The 26,288-nt window shown below is 50.4% G+C and overlaps 2 protein-coding genes across 2 annotated transcripts; one reads left to right on the forward strand and one right to left on the reverse strand.

Annotated features, from left to right (window-relative positions):
* Positions 1 to 3,132: 3,132 nt before the first annotated feature.
* FAM43A (family with sequence similarity 43 member A) lies at positions 3,133 to 5,118 on the reverse strand. Its single transcript, XM_033068687.2, has one exon. It carries the CDS (start codon positions 5,079 to 5,081, stop codon positions 3,993 to 3,995), a length of 1,089 nt encoding a protein of 362 aa, XP_032924578.1. The 5' UTR covers positions 5,082 to 5,118; the 3' UTR covers positions 3,133 to 3,992.
* Positions 5,119 to 14,062: 8,944 nt separating this feature from the next.
* LSG1 (large 60S subunit nuclear export GTPase 1) lies at positions 14,063 to 26,069 on the forward strand. Its single transcript, XM_033069120.1, has 14 exons — positions 14,063 to 14,153; positions 14,228 to 14,345; positions 14,516 to 14,636; positions 15,181 to 15,267; positions 16,112 to 16,198; positions 18,256 to 18,316; positions 19,021 to 19,197; positions 20,235 to 20,657; positions 20,938 to 21,039; positions 21,830 to 21,973; positions 22,286 to 22,409; positions 23,001 to 23,080; positions 23,704 to 23,877; positions 25,168 to 26,069. The coding sequence occupies exons 1-14, from the start codon at positions 14,073 to 14,075 to the stop codon at positions 25,345 to 25,347; spliced, it is 1,959 nt and encodes a 652-aa protein (XP_032925011.1). The 5' UTR covers positions 14,063 to 14,072; the 3' UTR covers positions 25,348 to 26,069.
* Positions 26,070 to 26,288: the final 219 nt, after the last annotated feature.

A 26,288-nucleotide genomic window follows, 5' to 3' on the forward strand; every position in this document is an offset into this window, starting at 1 on the left:
CCCCCAAAAAAGAAGAGTTTTTCACCACTGACCTGGTGCCATTCAACAAGACTTCACATCCAGGAGTCCAAAGCAGCCCCTCAGCCAGCAGTTCCCACATCATGCCCCCTGTTCAGGCTAACTGGATGTGCCCTGTGCAAGGCATATCTCCAAACTAAACTGCAAATAATTCTGGATCTAAATCAGTACTATGGTCTGGGCTAAAAGTCATTTCATGACTTGGCTCATTCCACTTGACCACTGGCTAATTTTTATGGTTGCACATGATATTTTTTCCTGTTATGGATGAGGAAGACGTACAGATGGGAGAAGGGCATGCAAAGGGCAGAGAAAAACAAGAAGTTGTACATGGGATCCTGCCAACACTTCCACATTTGTGTGGTCCCCCCTCAGCCTCATTTTCAGGAGAAAATCTGTAGTACACTAACAAATACATGTCAATAAATAGTATTAGCAAAAAGGGCTCTTTTCTCCTTAATCTCTTCATATTCTGGGAGCCATCGTCGTTGCATGGAATAATCACATGCTCTATTTAGCCTTAACACACTCAGGAAACCTCAGGCACCTGGTGCAGCACCTAAGTTGACATGCCACAGCATCAGCTCCATGTGTCAGGCTCAGAGCAGGATCATTGCCTTTCCCAGTGTTGTGTTGTTTGTTACAGGCAGTTTCTGCCCAATTCATCACATGCTGCTTGCTAGGTCAGACAGGTGTGAAGCTCAGCATTCAGCCTTGCTGTGTTGGAAACCTCCTTGGCTGGGCCACCGAGCCTGGGCAGGGCAGTGATTTGCATCAGGGGCAGATAGCAATGCTTGACATGTAATTCTGCAAACACCTTTCCCACATTTGACTTCTTCCCCCACAGTTCAAACCTACTAGCGACTATCAGGCTGCCTTTGCTTTCCCTGTGCCTGCCTGTCCCAGGGAAAGCAGCGGTGGGATGGGGCTGCCAGCTCTTGGGGAGCAGTTTCAGAGCTTGTGCTGCTCTTTGTGAAGCCTTTTCGCCTCCACTGCATCAGGAGCTGATTCACCATTCACCAGGGGCTGAGTTAGTGCTGATGGATGGAGCCCGATGGACAGGGAACATGTCTCTGCCGACAGCACAAGCAGGGGCAGTGCCACGCTCGGTGGGACCCTGTCAGTGGGCAGCAGCCCTGGCACCGAGCAGAGACCATAGAACACTTTGTCCTCACGTATGGGAACAGGCCTTTCCCAAAGCCCTGCTGCACCTCCCCACACCAGCCCATCAGCCAGCAGTAGGCTTTTCAGCTTAGCAAGCAGCTACTTGTTTAAAAGGAAAAAAGAGCAGCAGCTCAGCCTTTTACTCAAATCTATTGGAGAGAAAGTCTCGCTCTCTCTTCCTCTCCTTTTTCTAGGAAGATATTCCTTCAAACTTGCTGTGCAGAAAATAAAATTACCTTTTTCTCCTCACATGCACTTGTTCTTGTTTGCAGGCCCAGGCATGCTGCTATGGGGAGGGCAGGGCAGCTATGAACACATGAATAAACTCACACCAGCACTGCAGATGTATATATGACATTTTTTTCTTTGGTTCTAGTACCAAAATATCCCGGGCACAAAGGGATTTGGACTCTATGGCTAATGATCTACACAGGCCTCTAAGGAAACTGCACAGTAGCCCTGCTAATGGCTTCAAGGGGAAACGCTTCAGGCCCTGGCTGCTGCTACTGCTGCTCAGGGAATTGTGCTTTTAGCTCTGGCATGCGATAAAAACCTTTTCTCACTGTTGCAGACATGATGGCTCTTCTGGAGAGAGGAAAGGCATTGACTAAGCTCAGGCCATTAACCACCTTTAAGCACACACGGAGGAGGACACAAAGCAAACACCACCCGGTCATTCAACACCCGGGGTTAGTTAATTAACCCCTGTGACTCCCCCGGCGCCCTCTCTGCTCTCAGGTGCCGTCTTGCTCCCTGCTGCAAGCACTGCCTGCTCCCTCTGCCCCGGGACAGAGAGCTCTGGGCATAGACCTGGGGCACTCACCTCAACCCAGGGCACTGAACGTTCCCTGCTGCCAGCCAGGCAGCTGGCAAGCCCCATCTTGCGGAAAGCACTTTGGGATAAGCTCTCTCTGGTGTTTCATTTCCCCTTCGTGCCCCTTCCCTCCCTGAGAAAGGCAAAGGGAGCTTTGTTTGAGAAAAAGCAGCAAAACACAATTTCTGTAGCAAGATGTGTCTCTGCAGTGCCGGCCTGAGCAAATCCATCAGTGCCAGCATCACCTGCTGCATTCGCTGCCCATCACAAGGCAAGAAGGTGCCTGGGCAAGAAGGTGCCCACTCTGAGGGGATTCCCCCCTCTGCCCACAGCCCCTTCCCATGAAAGCTACACCACGGTGCCTTCCTCCTCTGACTGACTCATACCGAGACAATGGTCTCGCTGGTGTGACGGCAGATTTTGCAATGGGTTTTAGTGAAGTATTTACAAGTTCCAAAGCAGGCTCCTTGCACAAGGAGTGTGGCCTGGCAGCTGGTTGGGCTTTTCATTGACATTCTTGCAACTCCACCGATTGCAGCACAGGCACTGTGGAAAACATTTGGACATCAGAAATGCCACATTAATTATCTCTTAATTGATACCTCCACTTGGGGACAAATGAAAGCGGAACATCTCTCCTGCCCTGGGAGCCTGCCACTTACAGATTTACAGCTAAAAATACCGCGGCAGTCCCGTGGCTAATCAACTTCACTGCTTACTCTGGGTGAGATTATAAAATTGTCTCAGTGCGAGCAGCGAGGGACCAGCTGCAGCACCTGGATGCAGACAGCATTAATGCTGTGCAGCATCCCCAGTGCCCAGGCGAGGGGCACCTCGCCTCAGGGCAGTCTCAGGGCCCCACAGTTGGGTTTCTCCAGACTAGGATCCAGCCAGAGTGCACTTTCCTGCCCATCACTACAGGCTGCAGAGAGAAAACCTCATCCCTGTGCCTTTTAAGAGTCCTTAAGTGCCCAGTGTGTTTCCTTGTAGTGTAACATTTCCAGCGAGCTTGGGAATCACGCTTGATGCTTCAAACAGTGCAGTGCTCTTCTGCACCTACAACACTTCCCAAAGGATCTCTCCCCACCCCAGCTCCTTATAGGAATCCACACAGAAGCCAAATTGCCACAGTGACCTCAGTTTAAGTTATCATCATCTTTATTTTCTTCACATATGTGCAAACAGAGGAGATCGCAATGGTGGTGTTCTTAAAAATAACAAAATGTATTTGCATACATTTCCCTATGTACAGGTGAACAGCCACAAGTAGTCTTCTTTTGCACAGCAAAAGATCTAGAGCATTGAGACCGGGGACAGGACTGGGGCCCAAAAAAATGGTCTAACTTAAAAACAGTAATAAAAAAACCCCCAACTTCACAACAGTGCAAACCTCTTGGACACGACAGCACGATGGAGTGATTTTAATGGAGAAAACGGCGGGGGGGGCCTCTCGGATGTGAGATTTCTGACTGTAAACAAGGCGCAACACCTCCCTCCCGCCGCCCTCCCCGGGGAAAGCTATTCCAGGAATTTGGCAGATCTTCAAGGGCTGAGCCGGAGGTAAACAGCCCGCGGCCGCCTCCCCTCCTCGGGCTGCGGCGAGGGGTCCGGCTCCGGCGGCCACCGGCACGGGAGGGGCGGCCGCTCCCCGGGATGCTGAGGGACGCGGGGGCACCGCGGGGAACCGGCGCGACCGCGAATTCCCCGAGGGGCCTCGGCGGGGCCGGAGGGGTCCGGTGCCCCGGTGGGGCCGTGCACGCCCGGAAGGGACGGTGCACTCCAAGACAGGCCGGAAGGAACCCGGTGCGCCCCGGCGGGGCCGCGCATTCCCGGAGGGAACCCGGTGCGCCCCTGCGGCGCCGCTCATGCCCGGAAGGGACCGTGCATTCCCGGAGGGAACCCGGTGCGCCCCGCTGGGGCCGTGCACTCCCGGAGGGGTCAGAAGGAACTCGGTGCGCCCCGGCGGCACCGTGCACGCCCGTACGGGCTCGAGTGCTCAGCCGGTCTCGGGGTCGCCGGGGGGCGGCTGCTCGGCGTCGCTGCCGGGCGGGGCGGCCCCGTCCGTGCCGCCGCTCTCCAGGGAGGACTCGCTGCCCGTGCTTTCCCCGGAAAGCAGGCGGCGGACGCGCAGGTCGGCGCGCAGCGAGCGCAGGTCGTTGCCCAGGCTGAGCTCGCCCAGGTCGCGGAGGAGCTGGCCCAGCTCTGGGCTCTCGCCGCGGCCGGTGCTGGGGCGCAGCAGCTCGCCCTCGGGCTCGCCCAGCGCTTCCAGGATGTCTTCGCAGTCGCAGTGCATGGCCCTCTCTTCCTGCTCCTCGCCCAGTAGGTCCTCCGTGATGGAGCCCAGCTTGGGCGCGCTGCGGCTCCGCTCTACCGGCGGCTTGTAGCAGCACTGCCCGTTGAGCAGCTTGCGCAGCGGCACCAGCGGGATGCTCTGCTCGCCCACCAGCTGCTGCTGCTGGTGCCGCGCGTCGTCCCGCTTCTTCAGCCGGCGGAACTCGGCCAGTGCCGTGGCCGAAGTCTGGTAGAGCAGCAGGGCCATGGCCTTCGCCTTCTCGGGCTTGGAGACCAGCACGGCGTGGCAGCGCAGCATCACCGCCTTGTGCTTCAGCTCGTGGCGGTAGATCCAGGCGAAGACACGGGGCAGGCGCGGGTCGGCCACGCAGTAGGTGACCCGGTGCAGCAGGTAGAGGTGGCCGGGCCGGCGAAGTCCCTTGTCCTCGGCGTGGGCCATGCGGATGCCCTGCGCGCTGATGGTCAGCTTCATCTTGGTGCCCTGCCGGCCCGCCTCGCTCTTGCTCCAAATCTTGCAGACGGCCAGGTCGGTGCAGCCCTCACCTTTGGACTGGATGGTAGTGGCGTTGCCCAGGTAGAGCACAGTATACGTGGGGTCTTCGCTGGTGACGCGAAATTTCCGCCGCTTGGAGCGGAACATGCTGCCCACACGATGCAGGGCGCTCTCGGGGCAGGCGCGGGCCAGCGAGGTGAGGGCCGAGTAGTGCACGCTCACCGCGTACCCCTTGGGCTTGCTCTGCCGCCGCGCCTCGCCCGCCGCCAGCTCCACCTTGCTCCGCTTCCAGGGCAGCATGGCCCCGCGGAGCCGCGGCTAGGCGCCGCGCCGACGGCTCCGGGCGCGGGGGGGCATGCCACGGCGGCGGCGGCTGGGCTGCCCGCCCGCCTCACATCCTTGCGGGCGCCGGGCCGCCGCGGCCGTAGATATAGGCGGGCGCCGCGCTCCGCGGGCGCGGAGAGGGGAGGCTCCGCGCACCGAGGGCGGAGCGCCCGCTGCCCGGGCCCGCCGAGCCGGCGGCTCGCTGCTCGCCGCCCGCCCGCCGCCGCCGCTCTGCGCCGCCCGCCGCGGCGCCCCGGCCCCGGCCCCAGCCCCGGCCCCGCCGCGCCGTGGGGCGGGCAGGGGCGGGCACGGGGCGGTGCCAGCCCGGCCGGGCGGCCCCCGTCCCCTCCCCGCCCGCAGCGGAGCGCGGCCTCCAGCGGGGGACGCTTGCCGGTGCCGCCGCAGCGCGGGAGAGCGGGGACCCCCGTGCGCCCCATCCCGCTGCTCACGGCCACGTGCGGAGCGTGGGTGCCACAGCGCTTCCTGCAGCTTTCGTCAGCACGGGCAGGGAGAATGGAGAGGGCACCGTGGGGGTCCTTCTGCCCAAAATCCCCTTAAACTGATAAAAATCCCGACACCACTGCGGGACCCCACGCTCTGGGAGATGCCACGGCCGGGAGAGCCCCAAGCTCAGCCAGGGTGTGCCATGGACACGTCCCGCTCTTGCAACATGATCTTTCCTTTCGTTTGGTTAGTCCAGCTCTGAGACCTGAACGGCCTGCAGCAAATACTAGTTATTATGTATGAGTAATCCTTTGCTCTTTATTTATATGCAGCAGCCGAAGAACAAGAAGCTGTCTTGTAATTTCTTGTTGGGGTTGCTGAGTACACTCACAGACATAATGAGAAAGTTGGTCTCTGTGTTGTTACTGTAGCTTCTTGTGTCATGTGTCAGATCCTCGCCAGAAAGAATAGAAATTCCAGCGTTGCAGATAATGGCACTTCATCAGGGTTTGGATAAATGCTCGACAAAAGAGGGGCAATACATATGCGTGTAGTAAAATATGTAACCACTTGCCTAAATTATTTGACAAATAACTTCTAGAGTTTGGATCAATTAAACCAGTATGTAGTTATCGTTGTTATTGTTGTTCCTATTGTTATTAATTATATTACTATTATTACATCATGCCATCTAGCAGATTATTTGGGAATTGCAAGTAATCACAGTGACCAGCATCAAACTATTAAAAAGCAGTTGTCCATTTGCTTGTATTTCCAAAATCCCCCTCACTGGAGGGCGGTGTGGTCAGCACTATCCCTTGAGAGTGCTCAGCTCTCCCAGGGGATGCCTGGCTGCAGCCATAGTTTCCAGAGGCCAGTGGTAGGTGTGGGTCAGTAACATGCTGCATTTCCTGTCTTCAGCAGCTCTAGCACAGCAGTTTGACAGTGTTAGGAAGGCTGTTGCTTGCCCTGAGAAGTGAATGTGTTAATGCTCCCATATTCCAATGAGGAAACTTTCAGTTGGAAACATGCATGGGCTGGGTGTGCACCCATCCATGCACACGAGCTGTTGCACAGCCAGGGCTGGGGCAAACCAGCCAGGCCCCTCAACGTGAATACCAGCACCCACTGGGATGCACATTTGGGCTCAGCACTGTGCTGAGCCAAGCCCTCTGCCTCACTACACCGGGACCTCACATGAGGGGCTGAGGTCTGCCCCGGCCACAGTGCCCAGCAGCAGCTGCTCTGGGGGGTCTCAGCTCTCAGCCCTGATACAAGCTGGGTGCCAGGCACCCTCTGGGCGCCCCCATGGTGCTGTCGGTGTGGGGGGCAGGAGAGGCTGTGTGCTATGCTGCAGTCTGTGTCAGCTCCTGCTGGCCTGCAGGACCATCCCACTGCATGGCAGGGAGAGAAAGACTTTGGTTTGTACAGCTGATTCATCTCCACATAGCATTCAATGTACTTTTGTCTTCTTTGTCTTGCGAGGTGAAAACAGAAGATGCTGCTATGCACATTAAATAAATCCAACAGCTTGAGGTGACATCTGACACACACGCATAGTATGGCACTCTTGAAGTGCCCGAAGATCTGCCTCCACCCTCAAGGTGTCCTGCTGAGCCACAGCTCCTCAGACCCACAGACCCACACCTGCCCCGTGCTCAGCAGCGACCTGCCTGAGCAGTGCCTGTGAGCTGCAAGGCTGAGAGCAGCCCCATCAGCTCCTCTGAGACGCGTGGGCACAGCCGTCTCTACGTGCGAGGGAGCTGCTCTGCCAAAACCCTGCCTGCCTCCAGCTGTGGGCAGAGGAACCTGTTCTGAGCCTTGGGCTGTGGCTCAGCAGGCAGGTGTTTGCTCCAGGTGGGATGGAGCAAGCAAGGAGGAGCGCACACCTTCCTGCAGTGCTGCCTCTGGAGGGAGGTTAGAGCTGGGGGGCTGGTGCTGATACTCAGACACTTCTGATAACGATGCCTACAGAGCTGTTCGCAGAGTCATGCTGGGCTCTGCCATCCCAGTTGAAGTGATCTGTGTTCAGGAACATAGACTCCAAATTTTCACAGCATGGCTTGTGCAGGCTGCTGTGTCCTGTGGCTCTCCAACAGCCCTTGGGCATATTTGTCTGCAAACCCCAGTGGTGTGTAAGGTGAGGAGGGGCTCTGATCCCTGTGTCTTCGTCATGGCCTCCCCAGTCCCAAGGCAGCAGCACTGCCATTTCTGCGTTGCATTCTTGGGATAGAGGTTTCCTTATCAGCATCTCAGAGACCCACTGGGGGCTCCACATGGTGGCTTGGGAGCAGCAGCACTGCAGAATACCTGCCTCTGTACCACTTGGAAGTCCAGCAGTAGGGAAGGCACGTCCCTGCTCGAGAATGGAATCGTTGCCTCGGTTTCTCACCATGCTTGCTCACCAGTCGGTGTGCCAGACCATTGTAGCTTTCTTTGCTTCATTAATGGGCTCAGTTAATTCAGGACCAGCTCTTTCCTGCTATGTGGCAACTGCTTCAGTTCTGGGCACAGATGATTGCCACATGCTTCAGCAGCTGAAGAGCATGTTACAAATCATGGTGGTCTGTGATAGCAATTCCCACACAAAATGCTCTGAGTTCTGTGCTGGGCTGAGGAGCTGTGCCACAGGTTTTGGGTGAAGTCTGGCAGCAGGGAGCAGCCCAGTTAAGTTTGGGACACCTGCTCCATGCTTGGGGCTGTTCCTATGGTGTTGGATATCTGTGTTTCATTGCTGGGAGGAGAAGCTGAGGCACAGTGAGAGCGGAGCCTGCCCTGTGGGACCAGGGCGTGCTGCCTCCTTCCCACTGAGCACGAGGCTCCCTCCTGGCCTTCAAGGCCAGCAGCACCCGTGATGTGTAGGGCTTGCATGCTGGGGGCTTATCTGCACGGCGCTGTAGCCTCGGGGGAGTGCAAGAGCCTGCTCTCTATTTATGCAATATCCCAGCAGCTACCGAGCATCACCTGCCTTCATGCACGCATGCAAATCCCGAGTGAGGCGTGGGAAAATCTGTAAGATACCATCTCTGCCCTGCGGCCCATAGCTGACAGCACAGTGAGTGCTGCACTTAGCCCTCGGCAGACCCCACTCCCTACCACTCCATCCCTCTCCTGCCTTCGCCACTCCAGTCTGTTCTGGAACCCATGGTCACACCCCACCATGAATCTGTGGGTTCTGGGGTGCATGGTGTCTCTGGGCACAGCTGTCCAGCACCACTACTGGAGGGAACTGCCAGGCTGCCCATGCCGGCTGCTCTGTGCAGTGTGGGGAGGTGCCAGGGTCTGTCTGACGGGAGAGGGTGAAACCCTGCAGGGAGCAGCCCCACTTCAGAGATGGGTTTTGTGCCCAGCAGCTGGAATTGGAGCTGAAGCGGATCTCTGGTTGGGGAGAGTGGTGGGGAAAGTTGATATGACAAGACCAAAATAATTCACAGGAATGTACTGATTTTGTTAGTGTATGAAAACATGTCAGGCTTTCTCCCCCCAGGTAGCAATAGTACTTCTTGTGTCTCAGCAGCTAAGTGAGTGACACAGTCAGAATGAAACACTGCAAACTGGCATTTCACCACGTTCTAAAACAAAGTATTTCAGAGTCTCTATAACTATGGAACATGTCAAAATTTTGACTCTTTGTTCTGAACTGGGACAAAGGAAATGCTGAACTGTCAGGTTTTTCCATGAAGCGGAAAGACTGAGCGACTCCTGAGCCTCAGAGGCCACTGGTGTTGGCAGGCAGGGTGCCATGGCCCCCAACCCCACCAGCCAACATCCAGGTCTGGCTAGCAGCAGGTCACCAGGAGTGTGGACAGCCTGAGGTGAGTTGGCAGGGCAGGGGACAGCATGACCTGCTCAGGGAGAAGGGTCCTTAACAGCCTTTAATGGAAGCCGCATGCCACCCCTGCTGCCCTCCTGCCTCTCTAAAGGGCAGCAGCACCCCATCCTGCAGCGGGAGTGCCCTGGCAGGGCTCGGGGCTGGGAGCACAGGTGATGCCGGGCCGTGTGAGCACTGTGAGAGGTGCACGCATTGCCAGGCTGGATGCCCTGGGGGCACGCAGGGTGATGCCGTGCTGCTCAGGGTGCCGAAGACCGGCAGTAGCCCTGGGGCCCGGGCTCTGCTGCTCGGCAGGGCCGTGCTGGTGCCGGCACACCTCTGCCGGTTGTTTTTCAGTCACCCAGAGCGGCACACCCCGCTTCCTGCACAGGCGGCCCCGGCGCTTCCTGCACCCGCTGCTATAATTAGAAGGGCAGTCGGTGTCCAAAGGAGCAGAGCCCTCCCTTGGGTGTCACGGCACCCTCGGGGGGGGCTGGCTGGGTGGGTTGGTGCTGGATATCCGTCTTCATAGCATGTTGCCAGTCAGGGGGCACAGAGGTGGTGTTGGGGCAGCATCCTCTGCTCAGCGCTGCATCCCGGGGGCTGCCGCATGGGACCATGTGTGGGGCAGCAGTGGGCAGCGCGGGTCAGACTTCCCAGCAGAGCTGACACAATGGCAGCTGCAGAAATCTCATCGGTTTCCCATCTGGTGCTCTGTGCCTTCAAAGAGACAGGCAGTTCTCTCTAATTAACTTTCCCCCATCCTGCCAGGCAAGGAGGTGATTTTATCTTCACAGGGCTGGTGGAAGAAGCGGAGTCTAAAAAACTCACCCGAGGGCCCCAGTGGGGTTGGTGCCTTCTCAGGGCTCAGCCTTGGCATGCAGCCCTGCTTCAGAGTTTCCTCAGCATGCTGCTCTTTCTAAAGAGGAGCAAGACCTTCACCAAAAGATGGGAAGCTTGCAGAACAAGCTCCCACTTTTCCTACAGTGCCAGCCCGCTTCTGAGTACAGCTGGAAAGAAGGGGGTTCAAGCAGCTGCAGTTGTGCACAGAGCAAAATTGTCTTGGTGTTCTTTCAGGGCTGCTGTGGAGATGGTTTCTTAATGTGTCTGCTTGTCAGGCTGAGGCTGGCAGTACCGCTGAATTGAGCATTGTGAACCTACATGAATAATGAATAGCCATCACATGAATATTTTAGAGATACGGTCCTGAGATCTCCCAGTGCTTCCTTAAAGGAAAATGGAGAAAAAGTTGTCCAGAAAGAACGATGTTTTCTTTAGGCAAAAATGCACTGTTATCACTGGCTTTTGAAAAAGAGCTGCTGCTGCTAAATAATTCTCAGGATATGCATCAAAAACTGGAGCAGTGGTTTGGCTCTGAGGCAGAAGAAGCTGGGAGAGAAGCCCAAGTCAATGATTACAATGTGCTGGAAGGACAGTAGGTTTTACTTTGTCTGTGCAATGGTTTTGTGAGAATTCCCAAAGTTGTGGCCACCTTCCAAAGAGCCAGCAGTGCTGGGCACTCAGTGTTTTTCAAAGAAATGGTGAGAAGATTTGCGATGCACAGGGGTGCTTTCTGTCCCAGGACAACACCTCAGTCCAGCCCGAGTAACTCTGCCAGAGAGTTGAGTTGTACAAAGCCCAGCAGCAAAAACTGTGTTCGTTTTGCATGCTGTGGTAGCTACTGCATCATATGGGAATGGGCTGCAAATCAGCGGGTTTGTCATGCTTGACAGCAGCATGCCCCTTTCCTCCAAGCTCTCCTTGCCTGGCTGTGCTCTTGGCACGCACACTCTGGTGCCAAGCTGCCTCTGTGCAGCTCCTGTGACAGCATCTGTATCTCAGTGTCCCTTTTCACTGTGTGATTAATCCAGGCATAAATGTCTTCTAGGAGCAGCAGGCTGTCTTGTTCAGTCTTGCTCAGGTAGGCACAGCAGAGCAATGGGAGAGGGATGAGAAACATGGCAATTAGAAATATGCAATTACTACTCTAGCTCTGATGTTTTTGTCACTTGGATGGCCCAGTGCATCTCCTTCAGTACTGCTCTGCTCAAAGCGATCCTCATAGTGGTGCTGGCATAATCAGACAGAAATAATTCCTTGGTGTTGATGAAGTACCCAGAAATGTATCTGTTGCAAGAATGAGGGCAATTCGGGTATTGCTTAAGTAGGTCCCACAAAGGTGGTAGAAAATACCTGCAGTTAACTGTCTCTGAAGCACTTCAGTCTAGAAATGGGGAAAGGTGCAACGTGGGATGTGGAAAAAACATCCCCATCTACATGCAGAGATCTTTGTTCTTCAGGTTACCCTCAAACCTCCCTGCCCCAGGATGGGTTGCAGGTGGTGGAGCAAGCCTCCTTTTCCCACTGCACCAGCACTGCTGCCTGTCCTTGAGTGTCTGTTTCCAGTTCATGCCACTGAACACAGCTCCAAGTCTCCCACGGAGGTCCATTGTCCTCTGCACTGTGTACTGGCAGAGTCCCCAGTCAAAGACCCCAGTGGTGATGAGGCTGTGCTGCCAGGGCTGTGCCAATGGGATTATTAGAGCATTTTGCCTGTGGTTGGGCAGCCTGGGAATGGCACTGCACGTGCCTCTGCTGTGGGGTTAGAAGTGTTGCCAGACCCGAGGCGTGGGGATCGGCCAGGCTGGCTGGCTGCTCTGGCTGGTATGCATTGTAGAGGGAAGGTAACTTTTAACTCAAGTACAAAAGAAAGACAATAATGAGTACTTACATTACTGCTTCAGTGCCCACATAAAGACTTGAAATGGTTTTATTAAAGATGACTGGATTAGAAATTATTTTACTAAATCTCTGCCTGCTGTCTGCAGCCCACCAGCCTTCCATTGAAGCACCTCGCCTAAATGAAAAGGCGACTGCTGAGTCCCCTTTCATCTCTCTTATTTGCCTTTAGGAAGCAAAGGAGGGGCCAGACCAGGCTGGTGATGGTGGCAGAGCCTGGAATGAGCATGGCAAAGGTTCAGACATCCTTGGGAAATTTATGCCGTACAGTTACTGGCTTTGAAAAGAAGAAGAAAAGAAATACTGTGTCTTCCTAATGAGTGTTTATCATGGGGAGGCATCATGGAACAAGAGAAAAGAAAAAAGAAAGAAAGCAGAAGAGAGAAAAGATTGCTCCTGCCCAGGGGGTTTGTGCATGCTGCCATGCTCTTGGTGGCCAGCTCCTCATGTTAAGCTTTGTCTGCCTCTGTTTTCCAGGGATTGGACAGGTTGTTCTCCAGTTACACCTGATACACATTACAGAGTTGTAGTGAAAACTGTCTGGCCTTAACCCAACACTCATAAAGGAGAAATGCTTCATAAATCAGTTCAGTGAGTAAGTACAGGTCAAGTTGTTTATTAATTTAACCTTCTCTCCCATCTTGACTGGACCAGCCATAATGGCTGCTGCCGAAATCCATTCAGTGGTTCCCTGCCTGGTCATGCAATGTCCTCTGTCTGGCAAAGATGCCCAGACTGTGGCTAGATTTTGCCAGCAGCCTCATAGTGTACCTCCCACAACTGCACCCAGGATCCTGCTTTGCCACCATCATTCCTTGCATGCACTGTTTGCTGTATTGGAATGATGGATACTAGGGAAGGGGGACTGCACTAGCCTGGGTGTGTTACAGGGCACAGGGTCAGCCTCAGCCACGGGAGCTAGTGGCTTTCTCCAGAGGGAGACACAAACCCCTGCCCCATGGCTGGCTGCCAGGCAGGGTTTTGCACGATATGGTTTGATAGCATCTGCACCAGGCCAAACCAGCAAGAGTAACTGGCCCTACTGCTGCTGGCACTGTCATGGGCTGGGCTGGGGCTGGTAGCTGTGTGTCACCCCACTACCAGGGCCTCCGGCTGCAGCACCGACCTTGGGGTGGGAGTGAACCGTGCCCCCGGGCTCATTACTGGTGGAGCTGCTATGGGAGGGAGGGGGTTAGAGCTGAGCCTGAGGAGACACAGAGAGATGTGTGTCCATGCTGAGCACCATGGTGTGGATGGATGGGTGGGTGGATGGATGGGCAGATGGATGGATGGATGGATGGGCAGATGGATGGATAGATGAATGGATGGATGGATGGATGGATGATCACAGAACCAATTGGGTTGGAAAAGACCTCTGATACCGAGTCCAACACCGTATCACCTAGACCATGGCACTAAGTGCCACATCCTTAAACAGCTCAAGGGACAGTGACTCCTCCACCTCCCTGTGCAGTCCACTCCAACATCAAATCACCCTTTCAGTGAGGAAATTCTTCCTAATGTCCAACCTAAATCTCCCATTTTGCAGGCTCAGACTGTGCCCTATCGGCATGGGCTGGCTGGCTGGAGAAGGCCGGTGCCAGTGCGGTGGTGCCGGTACCAGTGCAGTGCCGGTGCGGTGGTGGCGGTACCAGTGTGGTGCCAGTGCCGGTGCTGTGGTGCCGGTGCTGTGGTACCGGTGCTGTGGTGCCGGTGCGGTGGTGCTGGTACCAGTGCGGTGCTGTAGTGCCGGTACCAGTCCGGTACCAGTGCGGTGCCGGTGCGGTGATGGAGGTGCAGAGGTGCCGGTGCGCGGGCACCCCCTGCCGGCAGACGCCGGCACACGGCGGGGCGGGCGCGGCGGGAGGCGCCGGGCGGCGGGAGGGGCTGGCGGCGGAAGGGGCGGTGGAAGCGGGCGGTGGAAGGCGGTGGCCGGCCCGCCTCTTCCGTCGGCGGTGCGGCGGCCGCGGCACATGGGCAAGAAGCGGAGCGATGGGCTGGGGCGCTCCCTGCAGCGGCAGCGCGGGCTGGAGCGCCGCGGCACCTCCTCATGGGTAAGCGGAGGGGCCGGGGAGGCGAGACAGAGGTCGGGGCGGCCCGGGCTGACGGTGGTGCCTTGTCCCGGCAGCTTCACGCCAGCGAGGTGGTCGCCGAGCGAGGTCCAGAGCTGCGGTCGGCGCCCGAGCAGACCCCGCTGGAGGAGTTCCTGGCCACGGCCGAGCTGGCCGGCACCCGCTTCGTGGCTGGTGAGCAGCTGGGACGGGCCCGGGGGCTGAGGAGGGGATCCCGCGGCGGGGGACACCGCTTCTGTAGGGGGCAGGTGGTGAGGCCCTGAGCCAGGGCTGGGGTCAGCAGGGACAGGATGGGGTGGGAGGGGTGGGGACAGGTGGCTTTGGGTGACTGTCTTTCCCTTCAGAGCGTCTGAATGCCCAGATCGTGTCTGCCCAGGGCTGCACGGGCCTGCTCACAGCAGAGGAGGCCCAGCGCGTTCGGCAGCTGCACCAGGAGAATCGGGAGTTCCTGCGCATCCCACGGAGGTCAGTTCTGCAGGGCTGGGCCTGGATGCCCCTTGGCCGAGTGGGGCTCCGTGGCTGATCCTGCGTGGACAGCCCTCAGGTTGGCAATACCCTGCTTTTGAAGAAGCCACTAAATAACCTGCTAAATGAACTGGCTGTAACCCACAGCACAGGTGCCTGTCTGGCAGCCTTCTCTGGCCTGATGGTGTGACTTTCCTGCCCAAAGCTTGGCACTGCTATACAGGTGCATCCAGGCTGCCTGGTAAGCCTTTCCAGAGCTCTGTGAATGGCGAACAGAGAGATTAATCACCATCTTAAGGACCCTACAGAACTTAGCTCACGAAAACAGCTCTGTGATATCTGGTGTACATGCTCTTTGCTAATGGAGTTTGGAAGGAACAAGGAAAGGTGTACTTATAACTGCTGAAAACAGGTGCATGCACATCTGAATCATTCTTTCAGCATAGCTGAACGTGTGGTACTTCTGTTCTTTATGTTTACTGAAGTAATGTAGCTGTACTGACCGTGATTTCTGACTACTCACTCCAAAATATGCTTGTTGTAGGCCACACTGGGATAGGACAACCAGTGCAGAGGACTTGAAGCAAGCAGAGAGAGAGAGCTTTCTTGAGTGGAGGCGACAGCTTGCCCAGTGAGTATGCTGCTTGTGGCTGGGTAAGTAGCTGGTGGCATTTAGTGACACGGGAAGCAGTGAGTTGTACTTATTCTTGTTGGACCAAGAAAACTAACATCTATTCAGTAGCTCTCTGTACTCGTCCTGAAAGGCTGGACATCCCAGCCACAGTCCAGCATGTCTTTATGGTCAGCTCTGCAAAGCTGTCTTGTGTGCATTTTTTTTTTTAAATTCAGAATGGCATGCAATGTTCTTCATTTGCCTGTGAAGTAGAGGGTTACTGGATGTGTCTGAAGAGCAACAGCACTGCTTTGAATAGAAGGCAGTGCTGCCAGCCTGCATCCAGCAGCTTGTGCTGGTCTGGTGTTGCATCTTCTGGCTTGGAGGGTTGGATGGTATCTGCTCACACCCTGCTCAAACCCATGCTAACCCTGAGTAAAGTTGTTCAAGTGGTGGTAACACCAAGTTAAAGATTGTATAGAGGTATTTCAGGTACCATCCCCAAATTTAGTTATTTTTTCCAAGTGGTACTCAATTAAGAAAAAAATGCTGGGACTTGGGATAACTTGTCTCATTTGTTATCATGGCTCTCAAATTTCACAGGCAGGCTCTTGATGAGTTCTTGTTCTTTCCATTTTTTACCACTTCCACACTGAGAAGATCAGGAGCCATTGTGTCACCACTAAACCACTGTCAGCAGTGTACCTGAGTGCTTGATCTGTTTGAAAAGACATCAGGAGTAGTACCTCTTTATGAGTTTGGTTTCATTGCTCTCTGCAAAACTAAAGCCTTCTGGATTTAGGGAAGAACTGGTAGTGAGCCATGGACCACATATGACATTGTTTTTTCTGTTTTGCCTTAGCCTCGAGGAAGAGAAGAAGTTAATTCTAACCCCATTTGAAAGAAACTTGGAATTTTGGCGTCAGCTTTGGAGAGTCATTGAAAGAAGGTAGAGTATTTTGCTGTCCACTTTTTAAAAAGTGACATGGGATGTATTTTCATGAATTGCAGCTTTTGAGACAAGCTTCAAGTGTCTCAGCACAGGAAAAATTATTAAGTTATTAATGTTTTATTATCAGCACTGCAGTGATTTTGTTTTTGTGGTGCCTGCTAGCTCTCAACACTGTGATTGCAGGTGGTTCATTGTCAGTCTCTGAAGATTCTTCAGTGGCTGCTGCTCTTGGCCTTTCCCAGTAACTGTGTTGGAGGCCTCCTTTGTGAATGTGCCTTTGAGGTCTCTTGCCAAGATTAACCCCTTCCCCTCCTTCCCAACCAAACAGCTGCAGCTGATGTTCAGGGGCAGAGGGCAAGGACTAAGTAATGTTAGGAAGGCAGGAACACTTTGCCACACAGAAGTTGCAGCAGAAGACAACGGGCTGTCATTCCACAGGAATAGCTTTGTTTGCTCTGCTAAGCTGTAATACAATAACAGTGCTATCTGCTACGTTAATCTAACTGGGGCATTTAATTTCACTAGTAATTAAGTTTGAGGTCATCTCATCTCACTTTCCTAAAATTGAAAAATACTTCACCAGTGAAGTCATGGTGAGCTGGTCCTTTCACAGAAGGGGCTTTGTACTGAGTGCTGCTGGGCCTTTGGCTGGGAGAGTGCTGGTCAGGAACATCCATTGTAGGGTATCATTATGTGCAGTGTGAGTGTACTGGGTGTTTTGAGGTGACTGGAATGTGTTATTAATGCCTTTCTGCTCCTGTTGAAACTTTTATTTCCTGCAGAGTGAGGATGCTGTCTCAGAAATTAATGAAAAAGTCACTCAGTCCTTTAACCTTTCCAGTTAATTTGATCTGTTATCAGCCTTTTCCATGTATTTGCTTCAAACTAGTTCCCAGCAGTGTGGTCCAGTAGCTTCTGTATATCCCATCCCAGTATGATGATGTCAGCTTTCCCTTGTATTGATCTTTGAATGTCTGTAACTGTGAAGTCCGTCTTTGTACCCATGTGGCTTATTAAATTATTCCCTTGGGGGCATTATTGATTTCTGGTTTTTTAATAGATAATGAACTGCCTAGTGAGGCTTGAAATTCTTCCATTCGACCCGTGGTGTTCTGAAACTGTGCTGACTTAACAGAAATCCCAGTCAAACAAACAGAATCAGCATGTGATAATACATGGCAGTATTTTAAATTACTTGCCTGGAGACGTTCTAGTGGAAGAGGCTGTAGTTAAATTTTCCCCTCCTTTTGACAAAATAAGCATGGATGCCTTTGGAATCTGAAGCCATTGCATTTAATTTCTCTGTGGAACTAATGAGTCCTGCTCTTGTATGTGGTGGCAACCTGATTTCTGGATTTGGAGGGTTTTTCCTAAAAGCATGTTGCAAGGCCTTGCTTGAATGGGGGAGCAACATTTTACTGAAGTTTAAGGCTATTTTTTCATTGTTTTGTGCTTTTTTTGACAAAAGGAGCACAGAGGAACTTTTGAAAACACCCAATGTCAAATGCTTAGTATCTGGAGGTCATTTGTGGGAGGCTTTGTACATCTTGTTCAACGCAAGGAGGACAACAGTGTTCCAAAATATCTCGCTATGTAGGAAAGCCACCTCTTCTTTTTCTCCATAAGCACCCTGCCACAGCTGAGGATGAGAATAGACAGAAATAAAGTTGTGTTATCATAGTTTTCAGTACCATTCTAAAAGGTGGAGTACTGCTACTGTGGTTCTTGTCTGCTGAGCATTTCTGAAGGGTAGATAGGTTGGCAAAACTGGCATGTTTTGTTCCCCCTTGCTGGCTGTACAGTTGTACAGGAGAATGAGCTGAGTGAGAAGGAAACACTGTATGGCAGTACTGGCCTGTAGCACAAGCATGGCTCTGTTGGGCAGGTGGGCTGTTGAGATGCTCTCTTGTTCAGTAAAGGTATTTAGTGGAATAATACAGTTAAGAATGTTAAAGTTCCAAGCAAAACCTGAAGTGAATAATTGCCGTGTCTTAGTGCTTCCTTTGAGGCAAGGTAAGAAGGAGTACTTATGGGGCTTTCCTTTACTTTTACAGTGATATTGTAGTCCAGATAGTAGATGCTAGAAACCCCCTTCTGTTTAGATGTCAAGATCTGGTAAGTAAACAACTTTCTTAAATGTTCTCTTCATTTTATGTCTTAACGTTTATGTGATATATTTTTTGTTAAATGCATTCAGCCACCTTGAAGCTGTTTCACTGTTGTGCCTAAGTGGATATCTTACTAATTGATGCAAGTATTCTGGCATAAAATTATTTTTCTTTGTCTTTTGATATTTCACTCAGAATGTTGTGGATTTAGAGGCACTTCTGCAGATGTTACATTGCAGATATTATTTTATTCCTCATTACCCATTAGAAGTGTTGTCATGTAAAGGAATTGTCTTATGTAAAAGCATAGTGGAATAAAAGTGGGTGAGGATTACAAAGGATCAAAAATTATTGAAGTGACAAGTTTGTAATAATAGGCTATAGAGCACTGCATCAGGGAGACATGAAATTGCTCAAATAGTTATCTTAAGAGCTCCTGCTGCAGGGTGCTGATTAATATCATGTCACAGCTCTAAGCAGACAAAGTGTTTGCACACGTGGCCAGCAGCAAGCTGTATTGTGGTAGTTGCATGCTCCAATTTGTTCTTGTAGCTGTCTGCTGAACAGCACTTCCACCAATCCAGGGATGGTAAGCTTGGCTACACTCATGTGGAGCTGCATGGAGTAATTTGTCTTGCTGCTCTTGTATTGTCTTGGGGTGGAAGGAGTCAAAACCAGAGTACAAGCTGATCCTTCTCTTGTTTTCTTTAGGAAAGTTACGTTAAGGAAGTCAGTAATGACAAGGAGAACATGATCCTGATCAACAAAGCAGATTTGCTGAGTGAGGAGCAACGTGCTGCTTGGGCACAGTTCTTTGAGAAGGAGGGTGTCAAGGTGGTGTTCTGGTCAGCTTTGGCAGAGTGTGAACGGCTGTCCGGCGTATCAAAGGTACTGTAGGTGACCAGTTCAAACTCGGTCTGTGCTGGTTGCAACTGGTAAATTGCTTTGCAGCTACCCTTGTGATATACCTGAGCACAAAAGGATTATTTTAAACACCTGTGCAGCTGTAAAACAGCATTTGAATGATCAATTCAAAGACAGTGAGGAGAGTAAAACAGCGAACGAAATGCAGAAGACAGAAGCAGCACTTGTAGACCTGTTTGCAAACTCTTAAACTCATTGAAAGAATTGAAAGCCTTTCCAAGAGGGATGCTGTGAGGGATGGGGTAGCTGTACAGAGTTTTTTTTCTTTCCCAGGGAGGGGATGTGTTTCTTTGAGAAACCTAAAGTACCCAAAAGCCATTTACCCAGTGGAGCAAACTGAGCTGCTGCCCCAAATTACCTGTTATCAGTAGGTGCTGCTTCTGTTATGGCCATTCAGCTGTGGAATATCCCATATATCCTTCCAAAAATACTACTCCATTCAACTGGTTTACAGTCCTTGTACAAAATGATTTTACAGATTGGTTTAAAAGTGACACTGAAGGTGTTCTCTTTTTTTGGGAAGAAAAGTCAAAATACTATTGTTGTGAAAATACTTCATTTTTGAGTGTAAACTCTCTGCAGGGAAGAAGTGTAGACTGAAAATGAAACAGCTTGAAATTATTTTAATGAAATATTTAGACATGAAACAAATTGGCTTTGTGTTCTGAACATTTTGAAAAAACAACATTCATTCCTTTTACTTGGAACACTTAACAATTTAAACAAACTAGTGTGGGTGTGCACACATTTGTTCTGGAGAGGAACTTCTTAGTGACTTCACAGAGAAGTTGTGAACAGTCCCTCTTGGAATGCTTCTGTCATTCTCCTGAAACAGGCTAGTTTTTCTGCATCCTACTTAAGACTTCTAAAAAACCCCAATGTGATGTAAACACTGAGTTGTCAGCTCTTGGGATCTGGCTGATGACAGCTGCCTGCACTGCCACCAGCAGCAAGGCTTGGTGTTGTCATTGCATTTCACCTCTGAACTGCTGTTCCCACAGGAACTGGGTGCTGAGGGGGGAGTGGAGCACCCGACTGATTCTGAGGATGAAGGCTCCAGTCAAGAGGATGACAACACAGCACAAGGTAGCTCAGAAAGAGCATCCACAGGCAGCACTTGGCAAGGTGTAAACCAGGTTCTGGTCAGTGATAACAGCAGTGATGAATATGAAGACTGTGAAGATGATGAAGAGGAGGACTGGCAAACCTGTTCTGAAGATGAAGCTGGTGACAACGTAAATGCTGTTGCTCCAGAGAGGATGGAAAGCAGGACTGATGGTGCTGCAAAACAGCATGGAGTGCAGGAGCAGAACAGGAACGTCAGGAACTTCAGCCACCTGGTACAGAGGAATGAGCTCCTGGAGATATTCAAAACTATGCACGATGGACCAAGGGTGAAGGATGGGGAAGTAAATGTTGGGCTGGTGAGTTGGACTTTGTGCTTAAATGGGACTTAATTCATGTGCCCTCCATGGGAAAAATTCAGCCTGTAGCCTGACTTCCTATAGGGGTATAAAAACTAGCAAGCACAAATCACTGTGGGTTTGTGCAAAAATGAATACTGAAATTCCTGGAGCTCAGTGTGCCCCCCTGCTTGCCTTAGGGTTTTTTAAAGTACATTTTATTAATGAACTTTTGTGTCAGAGCTCTGTCAGTCTTTTGGCATCACCCTAGCTAATAGCATTTCACATCTTTGTCACCTAGGTGGGTTACCCTAATGTTGGCAAAAGTTCAACCATCAACACAATCCTTGGAAATAAGAAGGTGTCAGTGTCTGCCACACCAGGCCGTACAAAACACTTCCAGGTATTGCTAACAAATAACATCAGTCTTTTTATCATTTCTTTTTCCCCAGTGGAAGAGAGCTTCATTATGACTTAGTTGCAACCATATGCATTCACTGAGAACTCTGCTAGCCTGAACTGTGGCCAGCAGAGTAGGTTGGAGAGGGGTGGTCTTGATGTGTGTAATTTTGGAACTTTAATTCTTGCTTCTAAACTCGTTCTCAATTTTGAGTCACTCATGAGAGCTGCTGTGCAATGGGGCATATTTTCCATCTCCTGATTTTATTTAGTTACCTTGTCCCTTTTTTTCCAACACGAATCATTAGGAGAGAAGATTTTTAAAGTGAGTGTTCCTCCAAATAGCTTATGGTCAAGGTTTCAAACTATCCTACATAATTTCTGTGAATAAATGTAGTTTTGCTGATGTTTTCAAAGCTTGATTTTGAAGTAGCAACCCCAGTGCTATGTGTGGGAGCATTGTGGGATTTGTACTTTTCAAACTCCTAGCTGTTTCAGAAGGTCCAGCACACTTAGAGGTTTCTGGAGTGCTTTCTTCTCTCCCATCAGACTGGAGAGCTGAAGATCTTGCTGCCTGGACACCTTATTTAGGAACTTTGAAAGTGTTGCTATCTTCTACATCAGATCTCCTTAATTCATTGGTTGGGACCAGTGGGGCAGAGTCTGTGTTAGTGGAATTTCTGCTTATTGTCTTTTGCAGCCATGTTTCATCTATGTGTTTGGCTGTTGTTGTTCCTTTTTCCTCCATGGACACTGACTTGTCATAATGAACTAATGGGTTATTTATCATGTAGACCCTGTATGTGGAGCCTGGCCTGTGCCTTTGTGATTGCCCTGGTCTGGTGATGCCATCTTTCGTCTCTACCAAGGCAGAAATGATTTGTTCTGGAATTCTGCCTATAGATCAGATGAGGGATCATGTTCCACCTATTTCTCTAATATCCTTTGCATGGGGTTTGTGAGAGTGTATGCAAGGGTTGGATCTGGAGTATGCCAAGTAGCGCGTGCCAGCCCTGCTAGCAGCACATGTGCTCATGCTTTGAGGGAGGTGGGACATTCTGGATAAAACAATCCTGCTGTGTTGGTCTTTTCCTATCTCATTTGAACTTAGTAGTGTTGTCAGACTTTTGCTATTTTTCTGGTTTGCAACAAAATCCAAAAGTCACTTTTTTGTGTGTGCTCTTAGAGTGACAAGAGCATGATTACTTGTGTAGCTGTAAATCATGAAGGGGTTTCCTTCACTAGCTTATGTTTGCCAGCATATCCCACGAAACATTTTGGAAGCAACCTATGGAATAAATATCATAAGGCCAAGGGAGGATGAGGATCCAGATCGAAAGCCAACAGCTGAAGAGCTACTAACAGCATATGGATGTGAGTGATGATCCTTTTAAAACCTATCACCTCCACTGTGTGCATGGTCCTGAACATGACCTTAGGAGAATGTTCTGAAGTTAGACCCAGCTTGGGCTTGTTGTGCATTGGACTTCTTTGACAGGACTTGTCCTCCTCTCAGGAGTGGTCTTTGTAAATGGCTCATCTCCTGTGGTGCTTTGCCAGTCTTACCTGAGCAGATATTGTGATAGTGTGGAAGATATTGGTGAAATGCCCTGCTAGTCTATAGTGTGGTGCTCTTAGGTACCTCTCACCGTCTGTGTCTGAATTAGGCTTTGAAGAATGCAGTGAATTCTCATTCTTTGCCTTTAAAACAAAAATAAAACTCTAGCAGTTTTCTGCTAGTAGAGAGATGTCAGCTTTTATAATTTCTTTCAGGTCAGGATGCTTCTGCAGTACCTTTACAGTCATTAAAGTTCTTCCCTTTTTTTTTTTTCTCCTGCTTTCCCCAAGAGAAGCCTCTTTATAAGGCAGTATTTTTGAGAGAGAGTACAAATGGGTGGTTAGGCAGCAGAGGAGAACATGCTAACATTCTCTTGTACTTACACAGAATATACTTTTCTGTTCCAGATATGAGGGGCTTTATGACAGCTCATGGACAGCCAGACCAGCCGAGATCAGCTCGATATGTATTAAAAGATTATGTCAGTGTAAGTGCTTCCTATATCTGGATTTTCCTCTTCTCAGAGGTGAATTAAAGCTTGCACTAGAGTACAATAAAGTAAATTCTATTTCTCTGGATAAAATCACTGTGTATCAAAAGACTCTTGAAATTGGGCTGCTTCTATGTTTTAAAAGAATAAATTGAATTTGTCAAGCTGCCTAATATTAGGAAGGTGGTTGCTTAAAAATATGGTGCCTGCTAAATAAATAATCATATCTCCAAAAGAGCTAGCAGATACTCAGGGAATGAACCCTTAATGTACAGTTGGACCAATATTTGGCACTAAGGACTGTTGGTCTGAGTGTTTTAATAATGCGTGCTTCTGCAGCACCTCTCAGCAACTTACTGTTGATAATTTCTTAATAGGATCCCCTGGTGCTCCTGAGAGTTTTGCTCTGTGTTGTTTGCAGCTGGACACTGCAGAAAATGGTGCTTTGATGTAGAGGTGGAGCAATACTTTAACTTAGGAGTCAAGCCAGTTGTTGCCTAGGAGAAGAAATAGTGTACTGATAGTATACCAGCCCCTGAATTTCAGGGCTTTAGGTTTGGAGTTGTTTTCTTTCCTCTCAGAGTTTCTTTTGTATTAACTGTGTCCCATTGCTTTCACAGGGGAAGCTGTTATATTGCCACCCACCTCCTGGTATTGACCCAAATGATTTTCAGCACCAGCACCAAAGATGCCCTGATAGTACAACTGTGCAGGCCACTGGACAGGTGAAGCCTGAGAAAAATACCAAAGCAAAACAAATTGAAAATGTGGTGGACAAAACGTTTTTCCATCAGGTAAATTCTGGAAGAGATTTGTTCTAGGAATTTTTGCTGCAGCACTCATCTGTAGTTACTGGGGGAAAACCACCTTTGAGGATGGAGGTGTGCTGGGTTGAGTTCATGGTGTTTGATGCTTGAGATATGCATGTAATTTCTACCCAAGAGCTCTCTGTTCTTTTTATTGTCTCCTAAATCACTGGGAATGTGCTAGGTGGCAGAAAGATTGCTAATGAGGTGTGCACAGATGATTTTTAAAAGGTCAGCAGGGTGACCCTTGTCATTAGGAATCAGGCATCAATCTTGAGCAAACGGGAGGGTGACTGAGAAAAAAGACAAGGAGGAATGACATGGCAACTGACCCAGAACATAGTTTTGAACTAACGAGTCCTTCAAACTGACATTCCTTTCCTGTGCTGATGTATTTAGAGGATGTGATAAACTTTAAGACAATTGATTTAGTACTAGTTGGAGGTTTTGACTCAGAACCTGAAATCAGGTGAAAAGAATACAAACTGATTTAAAATCCACTCAAGAAATCTCAAAATTAGATGGAAAAGCAAATTTTTCTTAACTTGTGTGATTCTTGCTGGATCCTACAGGCATCTGTTTTGCCTCTATGTTACTGAAAAAGTGTATTAATGATTCGTAGTGAAATATGAAATCCATAACTGACCAGATCTGCATACCTGACAAAGATTAGAACAGGTTTTTTGCCATGAACAGGATGGGTCATAGTGTGCTCCATTCTGTCTGGTTAGCTGGATGTGAACACCATTATATAGCACAGCTGACATAATCATGCATTTTGAAAACAAGAACTCAGGCTCTTTAAAAAAAAAAAGTGTGCTATTTCAGAAAACTGTGACCTGAAAAGAATTTTTGGGATTACCAGACTGTTGCTCTGTCTGCCCAAAGCACTGGCACAAGCTGCAAGTCCCGTCAATGCTGCCCACGCTCCAGACTTGAGCAACTTATTTTGGTCTGTGGCTTTCCTGGGCGCCAGATTTATTTGTGAAGACAATTTGTTGTGCACAGAGCAGAGGCTGTGAGGATCCATCCCAGTGCTGCAGCTGATACTGGCTGGGACATGGTGTCACGTCAGTGGCAGACGCTGAGGACCCGGCACAGCTTGGCAGAACTGGAGGTGCTGGCAGGCTTTGGCTGCCTGCCGTGACCGTCCTGCAGCTCTGGAGCAGGGGCTGAGCACGTCCTGCTGGGTTTGAGCTTGCCTGTGTTTGCTTTTGCTGACATCCTGCAGTGGTTGAATGTCTTCTTGGTCACTGGTGATTGTGTCTCCTTTTCCAGGAGAACGTTCGTGCCCTGATGAAAGGGGTCCGGGCTGCCATGGGGTACCGGCCTGGGAGCGGCCTCGTGCCTGCAACTACACCCACTCCTGGCAGTGTGGTGGGAAAACCCTGGAAAAAACACGGAAACAGGAACAAGAAGGAGAAACTCCGCAGGATCACTAAGCACCTGGAAGCTTAGCTGTGGCACCAGTACTTTGCCTTTTCAGGGCAGGGACTGCACTCACAGGCCTTAATTGAGGGGGAAAAAGGCATCACTAGCTCACCTGGGAGCTCTCTGCAGTGGATTGGCCAGGCAGGGGATGAGAGTGGGCTCGGGTGGCTGGAGTTCATCCCTTCTGAGAACAAAAGAGACCTGGCTGTTCATGTTATCTGGAAGCCAGCCCAGACATTTGACTGCTGTTGAAACATCCTTTCAATGGGAGCAGATGGAGCTGTGCAGGAATGTTTTTTCCTTCCATAAAGGATGTACTTTATAGCTGTTGCAATCAAAGCAAGCCCTGTAAAACTGACTAAAATCTTTAAACAGTTGAATTTCAATGAGTGATGTTTGTTACATTTTGAGATACTTTTTTTTTTTTTTAGTATTTAAAGGTTTTTTGTTGATTTGACAAAATGCTTTAGTGTGTTGACAAGTGAGGTGAAACGATCTTATTGCCCTCTTCCTTCTGTGGTATTTTCAACCCTGTTCTGTAGAATCTGTAACCACTCCCTATTTCCTAGCTTGACCAGAGGACAGCACACCATGCAAGGAAAAGAATTGCTTTTATATAATTTACACTGAGCTGGTATCAGTTGTTTTTCTGTGACTTCCCATTGGTGTTTTAAAACATTGGCTCCATATGACTGGCTAAAAATCTGGTGCTAATTCCTACTTAAATATATTTGAGATTTTACTTCCTAGATGTGTCATGTTCTGTCTCATTGCCCTAAGTCAGAGAACTGTCTATTAGCAGATTTTAATTGAATACATGAGTATTTGATCTGAAAAGACTTTACTTACTTGAGGTCAGATTAAAGTGAGATTTACTCCTCAGCTGCCCTACTGAGAAAGTGTTTGTGCACTTGGTCAGAGCTCTTCATTCCTTGTTCAGCACAGGGAGTAATGATAGGACTGGAACA

Source organism: Catharus ustulatus, chromosome 10, assembly GCF_009819885.2.
Source record: "Catharus ustulatus isolate bCatUst1 chromosome 10, bCatUst1.pri.v2, whole genome shotgun sequence".
NCBI classification, from domain to species: Eukaryota; Metazoa; Chordata; class Aves; order Passeriformes; family Turdidae; genus Catharus; species Catharus ustulatus.

What these genes read in the sequence shown, in the direction of transcription:
- FAM43A (XM_033068687.2), bottom strand. Translation starts at nt 5,081, where the DNA reads ATGCTGCCCTGGAAGCGGAGCAAGGTGGAGCTGGCGGCGGGCGAGGCG.
- LSG1 (XM_033069120.1), top strand. Translation starts at nt 14,073, where the DNA reads ATGGGCAAGAAGCGGAGCGATGGGCTGGGGCGCTCCCTGCAGCGGCAG. An exon ending in GCTACTAACAGCATATGGAT is followed by an intron (nt 22,410 to 23,000) that starts GTGAGTGATGAT and finishes TTTCTGTTCCAG; the next exon opens with ATATGAGGGGCTTTATGACA. An exon ending in TATTAAAAGATTATGTCAGT is followed by an intron (nt 23,081 to 23,703) that starts GTAAGTGCTTCC and finishes TTGCTTTCACAG; the next exon opens with GGGAAGCTGTTATATTGCCA.